Source organism: Sapajus apella, unplaced genomic scaffold (assembly GCF_009761245.1).
Source record: "Sapajus apella isolate SASKATOON/1434 unplaced genomic scaffold, GSC_monkey_1.0 scaffold35, whole genome shotgun sequence".
NCBI classification, from domain to species: domain Eukaryota; kingdom Metazoa; phylum Chordata; class Mammalia; order Primates; family Cebidae; genus Sapajus; species Sapajus apella.
The window spans coordinates 12,912,390-12,930,289 of NW_022436975.1; the positions used below are offsets into that span (position 1 = coordinate 12,912,390).

General features: G+C 37.6%; 1 protein-coding gene across 4 annotated transcripts in view; it reads right to left on the reverse strand.

Annotated features, from left to right (window-relative positions):
• The window catches only part of ASPH (aspartate beta-hydroxylase), a 228,001-nt gene that overhangs the window by 117,267 nt on the left and 92,834 nt on the right, over positions 1-17,900 (reverse strand). For 3 of the 4 annotated variants that reach the window (XM_032296180.1, XM_032296179.1, XM_032296177.1), the window contains 2 exons: positions 15,807-15,851; positions 1,480-1,521 (listed from right to left, as the gene is read on the reverse strand). In XM_032296180.1, the coding sequence (XP_032152071.1) occupies positions 1,480-1,521; positions 15,807-15,851 (87 nt within the window). The remainder of the gene's footprint in view (positions 1-1,479; positions 1,522-15,806; positions 15,852-17,900) is intronic. The other variant, XM_032296178.1, reaches the window with a different exon arrangement.

Below are 17,900 nucleotides of genomic sequence, written 5' to 3' on the forward strand. Positions count from 1 at the left end.
TGAGCTGATGTCAGTGATCTTTAAAACAGAGTCAGCCAACAGTTTCTGATGTTGAGGAGAAAACAGCAGAATTATACAAGTTATTTAGAAATGCATAACTAAGTCCTAGAAAGAAACAGCTAAGGCCAGGCGTGGTGGTTCACGCCTGTAATCCCAGAACTTTGGGAGGTCGAGATGGGCAGTTCACAAGGTCAGGAGATTGAGACCAGCCTGGCCAACACGGCAAAACCCGTCTCTGCTAAAAAAAATACAAATCAAATATTAGTCGGGTGTGGTGGTGTGCACCTGTAATCCCAGCTACTTGGAGGCTGAGGTAGAAGAATCACTTGAACCATGGAGGCAGAGGTTGCAGTGGCTGAGACGACTCCACTGCACTACAGCCTGGGTGACAGAGTGAGATGCTGTCTCAAAAAAAAAGAAAGAGTGGGACTAGGGGATATGAAGTCGTAGGGAAGAAGACTGCTGCTATTCATTATGAGCCTCCGCTTTTTAAACTATATCCTTGTACTACTTTGATGAAAATTAAAAACAACTAGTTAAAAAAAGTTTTCATGAACTAGACGCCTACTTCTTAACTTCTGGGCTGTGAAATTATAGCCAGAGGCCAGCAACTCCATATGCTCACCAGGTATCATTTGCACACGAAGTAAGGTCTTATTAAGCATCATATGTACAAGATACATATGTACATACTGCTTTCATCACTACAAATTAAATTAAAAGCATTCTTGAAATTGTAATAATATTCAATCATTAAAGATAATATCAGTCAACTAATAACTAAAAATAGCCACTATTCTATAATCATCCATATAATTTTTTAACATTAAAAATAGTTCTTCACTCTGAGTAAGTTTAGGAGCCCCTGTGAAAGTTAAACTACAATACTATAGGTTATTAAATTTATGAGACTACCTTTGTAATAAACTTTTGAAGGTAGAGATAATTCTTTCTACATAGCTGTAACTTTGTTTGCATGTCTTTCTAACAATTCAGAGTCCTTGAAAATGATATCATGTTCTAGGAGTCTTCGGATTCCTATACCTAGTACAGTTGTCGACATATCAACAATAAATAATTTTTAATTTTTCCTAAGTGCCTTCCCTGTTAGCTATTGCTTTAAGCACTTTGCATATATTTTCATTTAATTACTATCATGGAAACACACCCTTCAGAAGTTGATACTCTTAGTATTCCTATGTTACAGAAGAGAAAACTGAGCCACAAAAGTTAAGTAATTTTCCCAAGGACACATGAGCACGAACATCAGAACTAGAATGAGAGGCCCGGCAATCTCTTTCTGCACTTTGGCTCTTAATGTTTACGTAGAATATAAATAAGTGTTTGTTGATAAAGTCATTGAAATAACAAACCAGGAGCAAATTCTTTCAATTAGTGACATAAAATAAAATCATGTTATTCTTGGATGGTATGTTGACTTTCCCCATGTAAATTTTAAAGGCTGTTTGACAATCTCACCTTTTGCTTTTTGTTCTGGATCCTCTGTTTTTCTATTTGTTTCTGAAAATTAAAGACAAAACATAGTAAGTACTATGCAAGTCATCATTCAGTATCTCAAAATATATGACAATATTTAAATGAATTCAATAAGTATAATTAAATAAAAATATATTCTGAGCAAACAATCCAATTTTCCTAAATCTGGAATTCATTACACATGAAATTCATTAGAAAATATCAAGATTTGGGCTGGGTGCAGTGGCTCATGCCTGTAATCCTAGCACTTTGGGAGGCTGAGGTGGGTGGATCACAAGGTCAAGAGTTTGAGACCAGCCTGACCAACATGGTGAAACCCCTTCTCTACTAAACACACACACACACACACACACACACACACAAATTAGCCAGACATGGTGGCATGTACCTGTAATCTCAGCTACTTAGAAGGCTGAGACAAAAGAATCGCTTGAACCTGGGAGGTGGAGGTTCCAGTGAGCCAAAATCATGCCATTGCACTCCAGCCTGGGCAACAGAGCAAGACTCCGTTTAAAAAAAAAAAAAATAGAAAGTATCAAGATTTGGGCATATTTCAATTACTTATACATAAGTCACCAAGCACTGACAAGGTAGACAGGTATCAGGCGCCAGGCTAAGTACTCCTTGTCTATAAGATAAGAGAGTTGGAGTGGGTGATGTACATCAACTCTAAGTGTCTCTATGGTACAAAGACATGTGGGTGGGGAGAAGCCATCATTAAAGCTTGTTCAATATTTTTATTGTCTCTTAAAATCAGAAAACTACTTTAATAAGTGACATCATGTGATTTAAAGGAATGCAGCATGTCACACTGCTTGGAATATTAGCATGCTACTCTAAGAACTTTACACATACACAGATGACCCATTGTGGGAGCTGGTGTTGAAGCCCAGGTGGGAAGCCAAAGATGAACCCAAGAGTCCACCTGTGTCAGATGCACTAAGCAAATCACAGTGTCTTTCCCACAGATAGAATTACCGAGAACAATAACACCCACCAAGAGCCTAGACTAGCCAAAGAACATCCACCCCTCACAGTGAAAACAGCAGCATATGAGCTGACCATGTGTTTTTAACCTCATTTCTGCACCTATAACTTCACATTAGGACTACTATGTAATGTAAATTACGATCTAGTTAATTTTCAAGGTAGATCACCTGATTACAGCCTTAGTAGGAACTTACCTATTCTTTGGGTATTTCTAGGAACACGGGCATATGCACATGGGCTGGTGTGGGAACAAGGCAGTTTGGGAGATTGATTTAAAAAATCAGACTCTGTCCTCTCCCACAGAAGCTGCAAGAGGATGTCGATGAGATCAGGGATGCAGTCAAGGGAATACTGACATAACCAATTTGTTGGTCTTGAGTTTCCCATATTCATTCATATAAAACATTTCAATTTGGGAAGATGAAAAGTAAATCTGAGGCTTGTTTTAATGCAGGGAAAGGCTTTTTAATAAGTCAAGTGGTTTTGCTCCTTTGAGTCGCTAGAGAAGAGGAAGAAAGGGGAACTAGCTTTGAAATACAGTGTGCCACATCACTTATGGATTCTCTTGTTTTCTCACGCCCTGTGGAGAACGTCTTACCGCCTTCTTCGTACATAGGAGAAAACAGACGGTTAAGAAATTAAAGTGCCCAAAGCTATCAAGGCCAGCAGTTTACATAATTCCAAAGCATACGTTCTTTCCATCGAAACACTGTGTACCTTTCTTGAAAGAGAAATGAGGAAAGGTGCCAGTCTTGACTTTTGGAGTTGGTTTTATAAAGTTGACAGCACACACCTCTGGGCAGTGCTGCAAGAATAATGCAAGCTTTTTTTTTTTAAGGACTTGTAGCTCTTGGCAGAATGTTCTAGAATTCCTGATCTTTTTAACTATAACCTCCTCATTATAAAGTTAGGTAGCTGAACTAGACCATTCAATACCATTCATTCAGCAAATGTTAACTGAGCACCTAATAATGTCTGCCTGGCACCTTGTAGTCATCTGAGATACAGCAATGAAGAAAAGCATCAAAAATCCCAGTCTTGACAGAGCTCCTTCTGGGGGATCAGCAGTACCTGCAGGAACACTGCAGCCCTCCACATCCCCTAGTCACTGTAAATGGCTGATGTGATTAGAAAAATCAAGTGTAAAATGCAAGTTTCTAACAGGGCTAGATAGAACAGGAGGGCGCTGGTCATGAAAAGGAGTTTAGGGGTCTCCACAGATCTTCCCACTCTTGGGAGGGAAATAAGAAAGGAGGAGTGGGGTTTGAACTGGTCACATTCTAAACAGAAGTGGAAGGTGTTGATCCCGATGTGGGAGGGCCCTGGCCAGGTCTCTCCTGTCCTCCCAGGAACGTGGTGAGTGTGGCTGGACAAGGGCCCAGAAACAAGGGTCATCATCTTTCTTCCACTCCTCATGCTGTATCTAAAAGGAGGTGGCATTCTGACCTAAGGCCTCACCCAGACCATTGCATGCCCCAAGGCAAAAGACCTCATATTCTCATTCTTGTCCTCCTCTGTCCCTTACCTCACATCACAAGCTGAGTTCTGAGACTCATTTTGGATACGGAGAAAATGCGCAAAGGATACGGTTTAGGTGCTACGATTTTTAGTGCTTAAATTTAGCTTAGGTAAAGGAACTTTCTACGAGATTCAGCTTACCTCACCAGCATTCTGCACAGGTAATAATGAAGTGCTACTTTCCTTTATTCTCTGGGAGGTTTCATATGAACCTCACTGTGCCAAAGAGGAAAATGACTTGAGCATGCATTGAACATGACTGCCTTGAACATGCAGGCATTGTTCTTAGCGCTTAACACAGACTATCCCATTTAAACTTCGCATCATTCATAGGAGGTAGTTACAATTCTACAAATAAGGCAACTGAGGCATAGAGAGGCTAAGGAAGTTTGTCCAGGGTTAAAAAACAAGCAAAACCAATTTCAGAGACTATGCTCCATAAAACACTACTTTAATCACACTCTAAATCCCAGTAATGGGCAATTCATTAACTAAAGGAAGCTATATGCTCAGCCCACCCCTGAAAATTACAAAAGTACAAGCTCACATGTAACTCATATTTAGTGTTTAAATATTTGTATTCAGAAAAAAGATGTTACACTACTTTTTACCTGTCTTACTTTTTTCTCCTTTAAATATTACTTTACCAGAACAATAAAAGCCTTACTAAAAAGAATGAGATATTGATCTTTAAAAATTGTCATACAACCACTAAAGCAAATACTTTTGTGGATTCAGATATACTGTACTCCATCATGTTCCAGCCACTGTGCTAACCTGCCGGCTGAGCAGTTCTGGCTGGAGTCAGCATACGTTCAAAGCAAATTTCCACCCAGGCCTGTTCATCCCTCTGAGTCCATTACCACATGGGCATCTGTTCGCTCCCTGCCCTGGGACATGAGACTCTGCTCTCGCCCTGAGCACCCACACTGACCAGTCCTCGAGTGAAAGCTTTCCAGTCTCCTTTTCTCTCTACTAGCACTTCCGTAGCTCATGCTGTATAGCATCACCTATTACTAGTTAGTTGCCTAACCGTCTTCCTGCCCACGCTTTGGCCTCCCTCCAATTGCTTCTACCTCTCACCAGCTACCCAAGAGTTGCTCTAGATACTGGCATGTCATCACGGGCCAGCAGGTGCCCCACCTCACTGACATTGGCTTTGTTCACCTGCAGGTGGGAGTAATACTTACTGCTGAGAAAACTCAGCTCCCTGATAGGTATGCGCAGTACTCAGCAGAGTGGGTGCATTCAATAAAAGTGGGTCTGCTTACCATTAGTGTTTATTTTTGTTGTTTCTTCTGGACATGCTGAAGCTGAAAGCAACCTGTTCTAGAGCCCCAGCAGCTTCTTCCTTATTTAGTTCTCCTTTTCTGTCCAGAGAATGAAGACTGGAAATGGAAAAGCTCTTCATCCACTCACGATGAATTAAATATCCTCCCAGTTTTAAGTCATGTATAAAAGGTGGGGCAGTAGTTCTACTTTCAGTCTTTTGAGGAAACTCCCAGTGGCTATACTAATTTACACTCCCACTAACAGTGCATGAGGGTTCCCCCTTCTCCACCTGCTCACCAGCATTCATTACTGCCTATCTTTTGGATAAAAGTCATTTTAACTAGGATGAGATGATATCTTAAAGTAGTTTTGATTTGCATTTCCAATGATCAAGGATGTTAAATACTTTTCCATATACCTGTTTGCCATTTTTATGTCTTCTTTTTTTTTTTTTTGAGACGGAGTTTCGCTCTTGTTACCCAGGCTGGAGTGCAATGGCGCGATCTCGGCTCACCGCAACCTCCGCCTCCCGGGTTCAGGCAATTCTCCTGCCCCAGCCTCCTGAGTCGCTGGGATTACAGGCATGCGCCACCATGCCCAGCTAATTTTTTGTAGTTTTAGTAGACATGGGGTTTCACCATGTTGACCAGGATGGTCTCGATCTCTTGACCTCGTGATCCACCCGCCTCGGCCTCCCACAGTGCTGGGATTACAGGCTTGAGCCACCACGCCCGGCCTATGTCTTCTTTAGAGAATTCAGATCTCTTGCCTATTTTAAAAATCAGATTATCAGATTTTTCCCTATGGAGTTGTCTGAGCTCCTTACATATTCTGGTTATTAATCCCCTGACAGATGGGTAGTTTGCAAATATTTTGACTTATTCTGTGGTTTATCACTTCACTTTGTTGTTTCCTTTGCTGTGCAGAAGCTTTGTAACTTAATGTGATCCCATATTAATGTTATTGCTTTGGTTTCCTGTGCTTTTGGGGTATTACTCAAGAAATCTTTGCCTAGACCAGTGATCTGGACGTTTCCTCAATGTTTTCTCTCAGTAATCCCACTGCTAGGTATATATCCAAAAGAAAAGAAATCAGTATATTGAAGAAATATCTGTACTACCATGTTTATTGCAGCACTACTTATAATAGCCAAGCTTTGAAATGAAGTCAAGTGTCTGTCAACAGATGAATGAAGAAAATGTGGTACATATATAATGGAGTACTATTCAGCCATAAAAAAGAATGAGATCCTGTCATTTCCAACAACATGGATGGAACTAGAAGTCATTACATTAAGTGAGATAAGCCAGGCACAGAAAGACAAACATGACATGTTCTCACTAATTTGTGGGTGCTAAAAATTAGAACAATTGAACTCATGGAGACAGAGGGAAGAAGGATGGTTACCAGAGTCTGGGAAGGGTAGTGGGAAGAGAGGGAGGCAGGAAGTGAAGACGGTTAATGAATACAAAAATATAGTTAGATACAATGAATAAGATCCAGTATTTTATAGCACAACAGGGTTACTATAGTCAACAATTATTTATAATACATTTTGTATGCCTATATTGAAATATCTCATGTAGTCAAATTTACACATCTACATTGCTCCCATAAAAATTAAAAATTAGGGGGAAAAAGGTGGAGCAGGCTGTCCAGGGAATAATCAAAACTTCTAGGTGAAGGACAAAACCTACAAAGGATGGGTGCAGGGGCTATTTAATTTTAATCTTGCCCCCTGGCAATGTAACATGATAGTAAATGTTAAATAAGCATTATCTGTTAGAAATACATTAACTGGCTGAAGGTATTCCTCAGTGATTTTAGTTACCAAAAATGCTATCATCTCTTAAAATACCAGTAAGGACAAAATGAACTGATTTTATTATGTAACAAATTAAAAACACCTTATATTTCAAAAATAATGACAATACCGAGAATTCTTCCGTATTTTATTGCACTCAACATCTAATAGAAGACATTTACATTATTTTTAGAAAATCCATTGATTTTGCACAATGGTACATATTTGTAAAGACAAGGCTCATTAATTCAGATATTTGGAATGAAAAAATATTTAAAGTTAACCACAGCATAATGAATCCTCAATGTCCAGAGTTCTACAAAAACCCAGTAAAACTTATTTTACTCATTCATCAGTTCTATGTCACTCCTATGTTTCCCTAAAAAAATATGGCTTTATAAAAAGTAGTGTTCTAAAGTCACAAAATGAAGAGCTTTCTTACAATTTGAGTATCACCTCTGTATCACCAATATCACAGCTTTAGAAAATTATTGCTTTTCTTATTATCTTATTATTTCAGGCTTCATTATACATTGAGTACCCATGCAGAACTCACTACATAGTATAATAACTATTATCTATAGTGATAAAAATATAGAAATCTCTTTTATTTTAACCCTAAAAGCAGGGGGAAAAAGTCACCTTATCTTAATGTTAACAAAATCAAGAGCTACACCTAATGTATCAATCAAACCACTTTTTATGGCTTTGCTTATAGCTGCTCATTGTCCTTTCAAAATGACGTGGTAGCTACCTTCTTTTCTGACAAAGGATTATTTTCAACACAGTAATTATTTCTGAGCCCAAAATAAACCACATTAAATATAGAAGAAAGTCTTCAGTGTAGAAAGAAAAAGGCTCATCACTGTGAAATAGCAGCAGGCATCGGGCTCTGTGAGCTTTTCACACATCCTCAATCAACCCAACTCGAGGCATTACTGAGATCATCTAGTAAAAGCACTGAGCGGTATCTAGTGCTGCAGGGGAATTGCTTAATTAGCCAAAGGCAGAATAATTTTTAAGTTACGCACCACTAATTTATACAGATTTTCTAAAATTTAAACAAATGCTGAAGAGACTATAGCTATTATATGATCAATCTGAGATGCCAACAAAGCATTTTTGCAGATAATATTAGGCCATTCTTTTTCCTTGTGTCTTAACAAGGAATTTTAGCTTTCCCCCTCATTTAAAAAAATAAATAAATGATAATTTAAAACTTTCATTGAAATATTAAATTTTTCTAATTAATCAGCTAAAAGCTACAAAAATTTCACAACTGGAGTGTTAATCTGAATACTTGAAGCTAATGAAGAAATTTTTGATATGAGTTTCAGTGCAGATATATACAACTCAAATCTTCACAGCTAATGATGATCTCTGTTAGTGTTCTTAAGAGTGCTGACACAAAGTGCCGTTAATAGTTTTTAAATCATGTTTAACACAGATTATACAAGCTAGTCCAACAGTTAGTGCTAATCGCCAATAATATATGAAAACCTGCCAACACAATTACTGCTACATCATCAATATAATTATTACTACTGTCTGAAAAGCACACATAAATTCAGGTAAGACTAAAAGCTGTGTCACAAAAAGAAAAAAGAAATCCAATGGACCCACTAATGCTATCAAAAGGGACATGCAGGAATGTAACATTACATTTTTTAGAAACATGTGTTTCTAAAAAGAAAAAAAAAATACACTAAAATGCCAGTGGACTATAATTCATTAAAAACATCTTTAGTGTTCCTTCCCAAAGATCTTGATCTGCTCAGTAATTGCTTCACAAGATCTATCACAGCCATCTTTTGGAGCGTATGGTTAGGCTGGTCCTCCTGTGGTGGTAGGGGCAGTCTTTTTGAAGCTTTAAGTATCTGCAAAAATAAGGGGAAATCTAAATTAAAGGACCAACCAGACACAGACTGTGAAACTGCTTCATTTTCATTCTACTTTTTAAAAAACTCACCAACAAAGCAATAGTTGTTTTTGGTGTTTGTTTTTAAGGACAACTTGGTAACAGAATAGTCAACTACCAAAGAAGCCCCTGGGGATGACTTGCAATGCTGCTGATGAAAACTGAAGTTCTTTAGAGCACTTGAGAATTACAACTGAACTGAATAATCTCAACATTTTAAGAAACACAGCATTAAATTTCTTTCTCCGATATTTTCACTCTATTAAAAAGAAAGCGAAATCTAGTATGGTATTTGAAAAACAAACACAAGAAGCAGTTTCAAGGATCAAATGGACACTATAAGCTGCATTTAAAATATATTACTTTAAAAGTTAAATTTAAAATATATTGATAACATAAATGGTTGACAATAGAAGCATATATATTTTTTTTTAATTATACTGTCAGTTCTGGGGTACATGTGCAGAATGTGCTGGTTTGTTACATATTCCACGTGCCATGGTGGTTTGCTGCATCCATCATTCCATCATCTACATTAGGTATTTCTCCTAATGCTATCCCTCCCCTATTCCTCCACCCCCTGCTATCCCTGCCCTAGTTCCCCCACCCCCCGACAGGCCCCAGTGTGTGATGTTCCCCTCCCTGTGTCCATGCGTTTTCATTGCTCAACACCCACTTATGAGTGAGAACATGGGGTGTTTGGTTTTCTGTTCTTGTGTTAGTTTGCTGAGAATGATGGTTTCCAGAAAAGCATATAAGTATTTTAAAAGAAGTAAAATTCATTCCTATCCAATTTCTTACTTTTTTTTTTTCATTCTAAACTTTATTATCGGATTTGTTTTACTGCTGCAGCACTGCATTTGTGTTACAATTAAAGTAGGAAAGGAGCTGGTGCACAGAAAGGCCCTGCAAAACCTTGATATGACTTCTGAAGCTGGACCCCAATATTTCCTTTCTTCCTCCCTCCCTTCCTACCAATTTCTATCTATCTATCTATCTATCTATATATGTGCAGCCAAAACTTTTTATATAAACAGAATTGTTTGGTGGAACAACTAGACATTTTATGTATACCTTTACATATCCAACACAGATAAATGCTTATATTCCCCCAGAAAGACAGTACAAAAATATTTATAGCAGCTTTCTTCATAGTCAACAACTGAGAGAAAAAAAAAAAAACCCACTGTGTCCATCAACAGTAGGGTGGATTAAACTGTAGGTAACAGTTATGAATAAGAGCAAATGACTGCACTTAACAAGGTGGGTGAAATTCACAAGATGTTGAACAGAAACAAGTCACAAAAACAAACGTGTGTGTTTACGGATCTATTAAATTCAAGAGCAGACAAAACTAATCTACAATGATGCTGGTCACGAGAGTGGTTACCTCTGGTTGGGGTATTACTGAGAGGTAGGAAGCGGGAGACGCTTCTGGAGTGCTAAAAGCTTTACATCTTTTTAACTTGCTTTGGAGTAACGGGTACGAGTATATACATATGGAAAAGTTCAACACTTGAGTACTTCCCCACGTGTAAATTAAACCCCAACAGAAAACATTTTTTAAAATGAATTTTACATTCTTTAGCATCCAACAATTTTCCGGACTTGGATTTGAGAGGAAGATACATTTTAGAAGTACCCTGGGAAAATGGAAAATTGTTCAAAGTATAACAATGAGTATTCATAAAAAGGCAAATAAATGAAACGTTCTACCGCAGTTTTGAACAATTCAAATAAATGTCTGAAGACCATTCAGAAGTGGTTCATTAAGGTGCAAACCCACCATCTCCAAAACCAGCCTGTCATCTCTTCTGCTTCTCTCCATTTCCTCCTGCCTTCTCTACCACCATTAACGCTTTGCCATTCATTCACAAGGACTCAGGCCAGAAATGTAGGAACCTGGACTCCTCTCTCTCTCCCATCAAATTATTTCCAATTCCAGTTTCCATGAAGTCAAGCACCTTTCCATTCATTCTATGCAGCCAAGCTCCCACCACTTTTGGCTTAGCCTACGGTAGCTGCCCCTTACTAGTCTAAACCTCCTTGCTAGACTCTTTTCAAATTGAGATTCAATCATGTAACTCCTCTACCTGGATTTTTTTCAGTGGCTTCTGTCATTTTTAGGCACAGACCTAAACTTTGAGACAGGGTCTCACTCTGTCACCCAGGCTAAAGCACAGTGGTGCAATTATAACTTACTGCAGCTTCGACCTCCTGGACTCAAAGGATCCTTCCACCTCAGCCTACTGAGTAGCTGAGACTACAGGCACATGGCACCAAGCCTGGCTAATTTTATTTTATTTTTTTGTAGATTTGGGGTTACCCAGGCTGGTCTCAAACTCCTGAGCTCAAGCAATCCTCCCACCTCTGCATCCCAAAGTGCTGGCATTACAGGTGTGAACCACTGTGCCCAGCAGATCAAAACTTTCAAATATAGTATATAAGATCCTCTGAGAAGAGACACTTGCCTACTTTTCACCCGACTGGCAGGGTGTCATGGCCTTTGTGCTTTGTAAGCTCTAGCTTCCTCTGCTCTCCTCCTGCCAGCTCCTGGAGCTCTTATGAGTATCTCAAAACAGCTAAAACTAGCACAAGGACATCTGGGAGGCTAACCTCATATTCTCTATCCCATCCCTCTGAAGCTGGGTGAGTTATATCTCCTTCTGTATGTTGCTGTGTACAGGTCTGAGACATTAATTGTACTTATTTTACTCCACTGTGTATCCACAGGATTGTGAACCAAGCCAGCACAACATTGTCAATCATGTATCTGCACTGGCCAGCACAGAGCCTATACCACAGCAGTTGCTCGCTCTCTCTCTCTCTCTCTCTCTATATATATATATATATACACACATATATATATATATATATATATATATAAATGGAACATTAGCTGCTAAGAATATAAAGTCAATTTCTACTCTTGCCTCAGACCTCTGGTGCTGCTATCCTAAAACTGGTTATAGGCCTCATGGATAAATGTTTAAAAATGCTGGGTGATGGGGAGGCCTGAGTGAAAGGTCTGGATGGATGCAATAGAGTGAACCCATTACCACAGCTACAATACTCAGCAGTGGATGAGCTGCAAGTGGTATCTCCATTTTAAAAGGAGGAGTGGCAGAATTGCCCAGAAACCATGATGTTCACATATTTCCATTCTGAATAACATGATTACACAAAACATAAACTAACTTTTTACAATTCTTTTCTGGCATGGTATAACAGAAAAATAGTTAATAGACTCAGTCATATGATCTAACATACTGTTTGAGAGAAAATTTTACTCCAATGAGCTTTCATAAGTAATTCCTTTATAAGTCTTTCCATTTGTGTTGTGTATATTTATGCTGTCATATTGCTACAAATATGTTGTATGATTTCAAGTAAAAATATGAGTTTGAGGAGAAAGGTGAAAATCTGCTAATGGATGAGAAATTCCAAAATCAATCTTAAAAACCTAATATTCAAATCGATTGGCCTGTAAAACCAGAAAAATCAAATCTTAGGCTTGAGCTTCCACATGCTCACCAAGAATCCACCTGCACCAGCACTTATAAATTTATAAATATGCAAGAAAGAAGGCAAGATGCCTTCAGAGTAGGACTTAAGACTTATAGAAAATAAGAAAACCAAGTGCAATGGTTAAAAATACAGTTACATGTCATGTAGCAATGTTTGGATAGACCAAATATACGATGGTGGTCCCATTCGATAATGAAAAGCCCTATTGCCTGGCTACATCTTAGTGTCATAACATCCTACCACAACATATTACTCACGTGTGTGTGGTGATGCTGGTGTAAACAAATCTATTGCACTGCCAGTTGTATTAAAGCATAGCCTATACAATTATGTACAATACGTAATACATGACAACGATAATAAAGGACTATGTTATTCGTTTTACTCCTCTATACTCTTATGGTTCTTTTAGACTAAACTCTTGTTTAAAAAAGTGTTAAATGTAAAACAGTCTCAGGCAGGTCCTTCTGGAGGTATTCCAGAAGAAGTCATTGTTATCACAGGAGACGACAGCTCTATGCCTCTTATTACACCTGAAGGCCTTTCAGTGGGACAAGACATGGAGGTGGAAGACAGTGAGACTGATAATCCTGACCCTGTGCAGGCCTAGGCGGATATATCTGTTTGTGTCTTAGTTTTTAATGAAAAAGTTGAAATAGTTAAAAATGCTTATAAAATAAGGACATAAAAATATTTTTATATGGCTGTATGATATGTTTGTGTTTTAAACTAATTTTTAGTAGCAAATCAAAAAGATTTTTAAAATTAGGTTTACAAAGTTAAAAAGTTACAGTAAGCCAAGGTTAACTTATTATTAAAGAAAAAATTTAATAAATTTAGTGTAGTTCAAGTATACAGTGTTTGTAGTCTACAGTAGGGTACAATAATGTCCTAGTCTTTCACATTCACTCACCACTCACTTGCTGACTCACCCAGAGCAAATTCCAGGCCTGTATGCTCTACCCATGAAGTGTCCTATACAATAGGTATATCTTTTAATTTAACCTTTTATACCGTATTTTTTTTTTACCATACTTTGTCTATTTTTAGACATGTTTTCATACACAAATACTTACCATTGCACTATAACTGCATACAGCATTCATGTATAACATGCTGTACAGGTTTGTAGTCTAGAAGCAATATGCTGTATCATACAGCCTAGAAGTATAGTAGGCTACTCTATGACGTTCATACAAAAACAAAATCACCTAATGACACAGAATCAGTCTGCATCCCTGCCATTAAATGACACATGACTGTATTGCTGACTCTCAGCCTTACATCCTCTTCTGGCAAGGTCAAACTACAACAACATAGTGGATCACTCAAATTTTTGATACCAAGTTATAGGTTACAACTTCTCTATCAGGTCTTTCAGAATTTAGCTTCTCTTAATCATGTTTGGAGGTTCTCGTGGGGAACGCAGCTACTCATATACCCTTGACTGAAGACCTGTCCTATCAGGGATGGTCATCCTCTTCAACCAAGTCAAGCATGCAGCTTTGGGAGGGACGCTCATGGAATGGTGAGGGAGGAAGGGGACACCTGCCTAGTTGGCCAGTTCAACCAAATCAACCCTGGTGATCAATGGGGTGACAGGTCTCACAGCCTGATGGTCCTCACATCCAGAGTTTAGCTTCTCTTGATCTACCTCTAAGATCAGGCTATTTAATTACTAAGCAATAGTCATAGCCACCACTTACTGGGAGCTTATGTCGGGAACTACGCATATTAACCAAATCTTCGCTTGTATTTGGTTCTTAAATATCTAAAAAAGCACCTTATTCCACCACCTCAGACACTTGGTGTTTCAAATTTACATTCCAAATAAACTATTGGGTTCAGTTATAAATTGTGAAAATAAAAGTATAGAAGTTTTTGGTCTGAAAAATGTTATCTTCCCTATCTTTACAAAAACTAGATCAATATTTTAAAATATGAACTATAACCAGAAATATATTAATGTTGTTGAAACATTATTTTAGGAATATAAAATAATTTTCTTAAAGGCATGGAATAGTAATCAAAATGCTAATTCTGTAACTGGTCCTGCCTCTTCCATAGAAACAGAGTTCTCTGTGAAGCATCATTTAAAAACGAAAAGGAAACCAGCAGAAGCAGGACATACATATCAGCTGCCCTTGCCCTGTCCAAGTTTTTTAAACACAAATACATACTGCCTAGTAGTCATCATGTAAAAGGTCAATTTCTCCATCGACTCCTTTTCTCATCCATATTATAATACTAACAATTCCATTCTCTTAATCAAATATTTGTTTCTGCATATTATTATTATTAATATACATGGCAAGACAACTATCAAAACCTAAGGCATTCCATATATAACTAAATATATTCTTCGATTATTTTATCCTTTTTTATTATTAAAGAAAGAAATTTGAAATTTAGTATTTATTAAATTTCGGCAGGCACAATTATTTCTACCAAAATCATTACAGAAATGCACATCACTGCTACAAAATTCATGTTAAAATGTAGAAAATACAAGTAAAGGTTGAACAAATAAATATGACACAAAAATAAAATGCAGAAATGAGAAGAAATACACTTGGGAAAGAGGCAGGATTTTCCAAATCCTCTTTGATAGAACATTCTTTCCCACTATGAGAATGGGAGGTTTATAAACTCACTTCTGGTTGCAGAAATAGTTTATGTCATATCTAAAATGCATTTGAAACCATAGGCCTTGGCGGAAATGCTGTTCCCATTCTTTGTATTCAATGCTGACAAGAGAGGTCAGGTGGAGGAAAAGTAGGGAAAAACAGAGAAAAGGGTGTAATGCAATGAGCTAAAAGGAAACACCATGGAGGACTGAAAAGCACTGGGCAGCCTGGACTGCCACAAAGCACTGAAGACGCTCTCAGGAGAGATGGGGAATGGCGGGGTGGGGGGTGGTGAAAGGAGTAATGTCACAATTTATCCACTATTCAACCTTCATCCTAAGGCAATTCTGATTCCACATCATCCATCGAATGGCCTGTCAATCAAAGAGGAAAACTGAAAAACACTAACTTCTACTACTACCACCATCTATAAATGGCAAAATCATATGATCATTAACACTCCTCAAATTCTAGATCAGCAACCATTACTTTGGTTAAACTGATCAAAACATAGAAAATTTTAAAAATTAAGGTACAGTTAATCTCTCTCAAAATATTTATCCTTCGTAGATTCATTATAAAGCCTTTGGTAATATTAACAGAATTTACAAAAATAACAAAAGAGGAAAATACAACATATAAAATGTCATACCTGGTGGTACTTCCTGTTGTTCTTCCACAGGAGGAATGCTTACTTCTAAAATAAATTTAAAAAAGTTATAATCTGTTACATATTGCTGATCAGTGTTTAAAATACGCATTGCCAGATTTAAGTAATGATGACACTTTTCATAGACTAAAAAAAAAATTCAATTGAAATTACCATAAAAACATTAGGCTTTTATACTCTCACAAAGAACAATCAGCTACAACGTAGCAAAATGTTGTGTATTTCTCAACAGTTCAGCACAGTAGGTTTTAGAGTACCTGCCTAACTTCAAACTCCATTGCCCAGCAAAGGAGCTATGGACTAAAACCTACGCTTTCACCATAATTTTGCATCAGATTTGCTAACAGAACTGTGGAAAGACACTTAAAGCATCTTGTTTCTTCTTTAATATCAAACACTATCCTTCATAAAGCTGTTTTAGAAAACTAACATTCAAGGTAATATATTCTAAGACTAGTCAAAGATGTGAATGTGAACATTTAATATCTTGTCTTTTTTCTTGGTTTCTTCAATGCAATTACAACTAAAGAGATGGTAGATGTCCCCACTCAATGATTTAAAGACATAATGATCTCATTTGCTCTATGAAATTACATCACATATTAATATCTTCAAACCTAGCAACCCATTTAATGTTACCTTAACCTAGTAATAAGATTATGTCAACATTCCTTTTGGTCCTTACAAACTGTTAACAGCCTTTGGCCAAAAGAAAGAATTTTTAATAGCATTTTCTAAAATATAAAACATTTATGGAGCTATTTTAATCATTTTTTGTCTTGCATTTACTTGATTCTAATTATAAAAGTGACACATGCTCAAACCAGAATATCTGGAAATATTTTACATAAAAGGTAGTTGAAACAGCAACAAAAATCACACCTATTGCCACTAACCACTGTTAGTATCTGGTAATATTTCTTTCTTATAATGGCAGTACAGTGAGTATTGAATAGCTATGTTGTGACTGGCTTTTAGTAGGTTTGCCTGTTTATTCTGTCCTTATTTGGAGACATATTAACACATTATCAACTTTGCCAATGTTTTTCTCAGAATTTCTTTTGTTATTCTAGGCTCAAAATATTGTACATCATAAAGTATTAGTTGCTGCTTTTGTTATTTCCATCACTGATGACTAAGAAAGCCTTATTGGTAGTATTTCAAGTTAAATTTTCATCCAAATTTATTACAAAAAATATGTATTCAATAAACTCAAATGAAATTTCTTCTGGTATATGATGTAATAACCTGATTTCTAAAAAGTAAACAGTGAATTAATTTTATCAGCACAATCTCGGTTACCTATTTACATAGCCTACTTTTTCTTACTTCAGGTCTTTTTGAACCCACTTCATTTCGTATGGCTTTCACTTCCCCTAATTTACTCAAATGGCTTCTGGTAAGATCATCCACAATCTCCATGTGGCCAAATGCAACTGATATTTCTCAGTCCTGAAATTCCTGGGCCACTCAGTAACAGCATGAAACATATTCCCACTTTTCCTTCTCTACTCTTCACTGGTTTTCCCCTCAAACAATGGCTATTCACCTTCCATCCAACCTCACAATATTGGATTCTTAGAGCTCAGTCCTGGGCATGCCAATCTATCTTCACTCACCTCCAAAATGATCATATCAGTTTCCATGGATTTAATACCATCTCCATGATGATGGCTCCCAAATGTTTATATTCATCTTAGAACTCACCCAACTAGGGCTGGGCACGGTGGCTCACGCCAGTAATCCCAGCACTTTGGGAGGCCAAGGCGGGTGGATCATCGGTCAAGAGATCGAGACCATCCTGGCCAACATGGTGAAACTCTGTCTCTACTAAAAATACAAAAAATTAGCTGGGTGTGGTGGCACATGCCTGTAATCCCAGCTATTTGGGAGGCTGAGACAGGAGAATCGCTTGAACCCAGGAGGTGGAGGTTGTGGTGAGCCGAGAATGCGCCATTGCACTCCAGCCCGAGCAACAAGAGCGAAACTCCGTCTCAAAATAAAAAAATTAAAAAAAAAAAAACTCACCCAACTAGTTCAGATGGCATATCCGACACCCCATTTGACACTTCCACT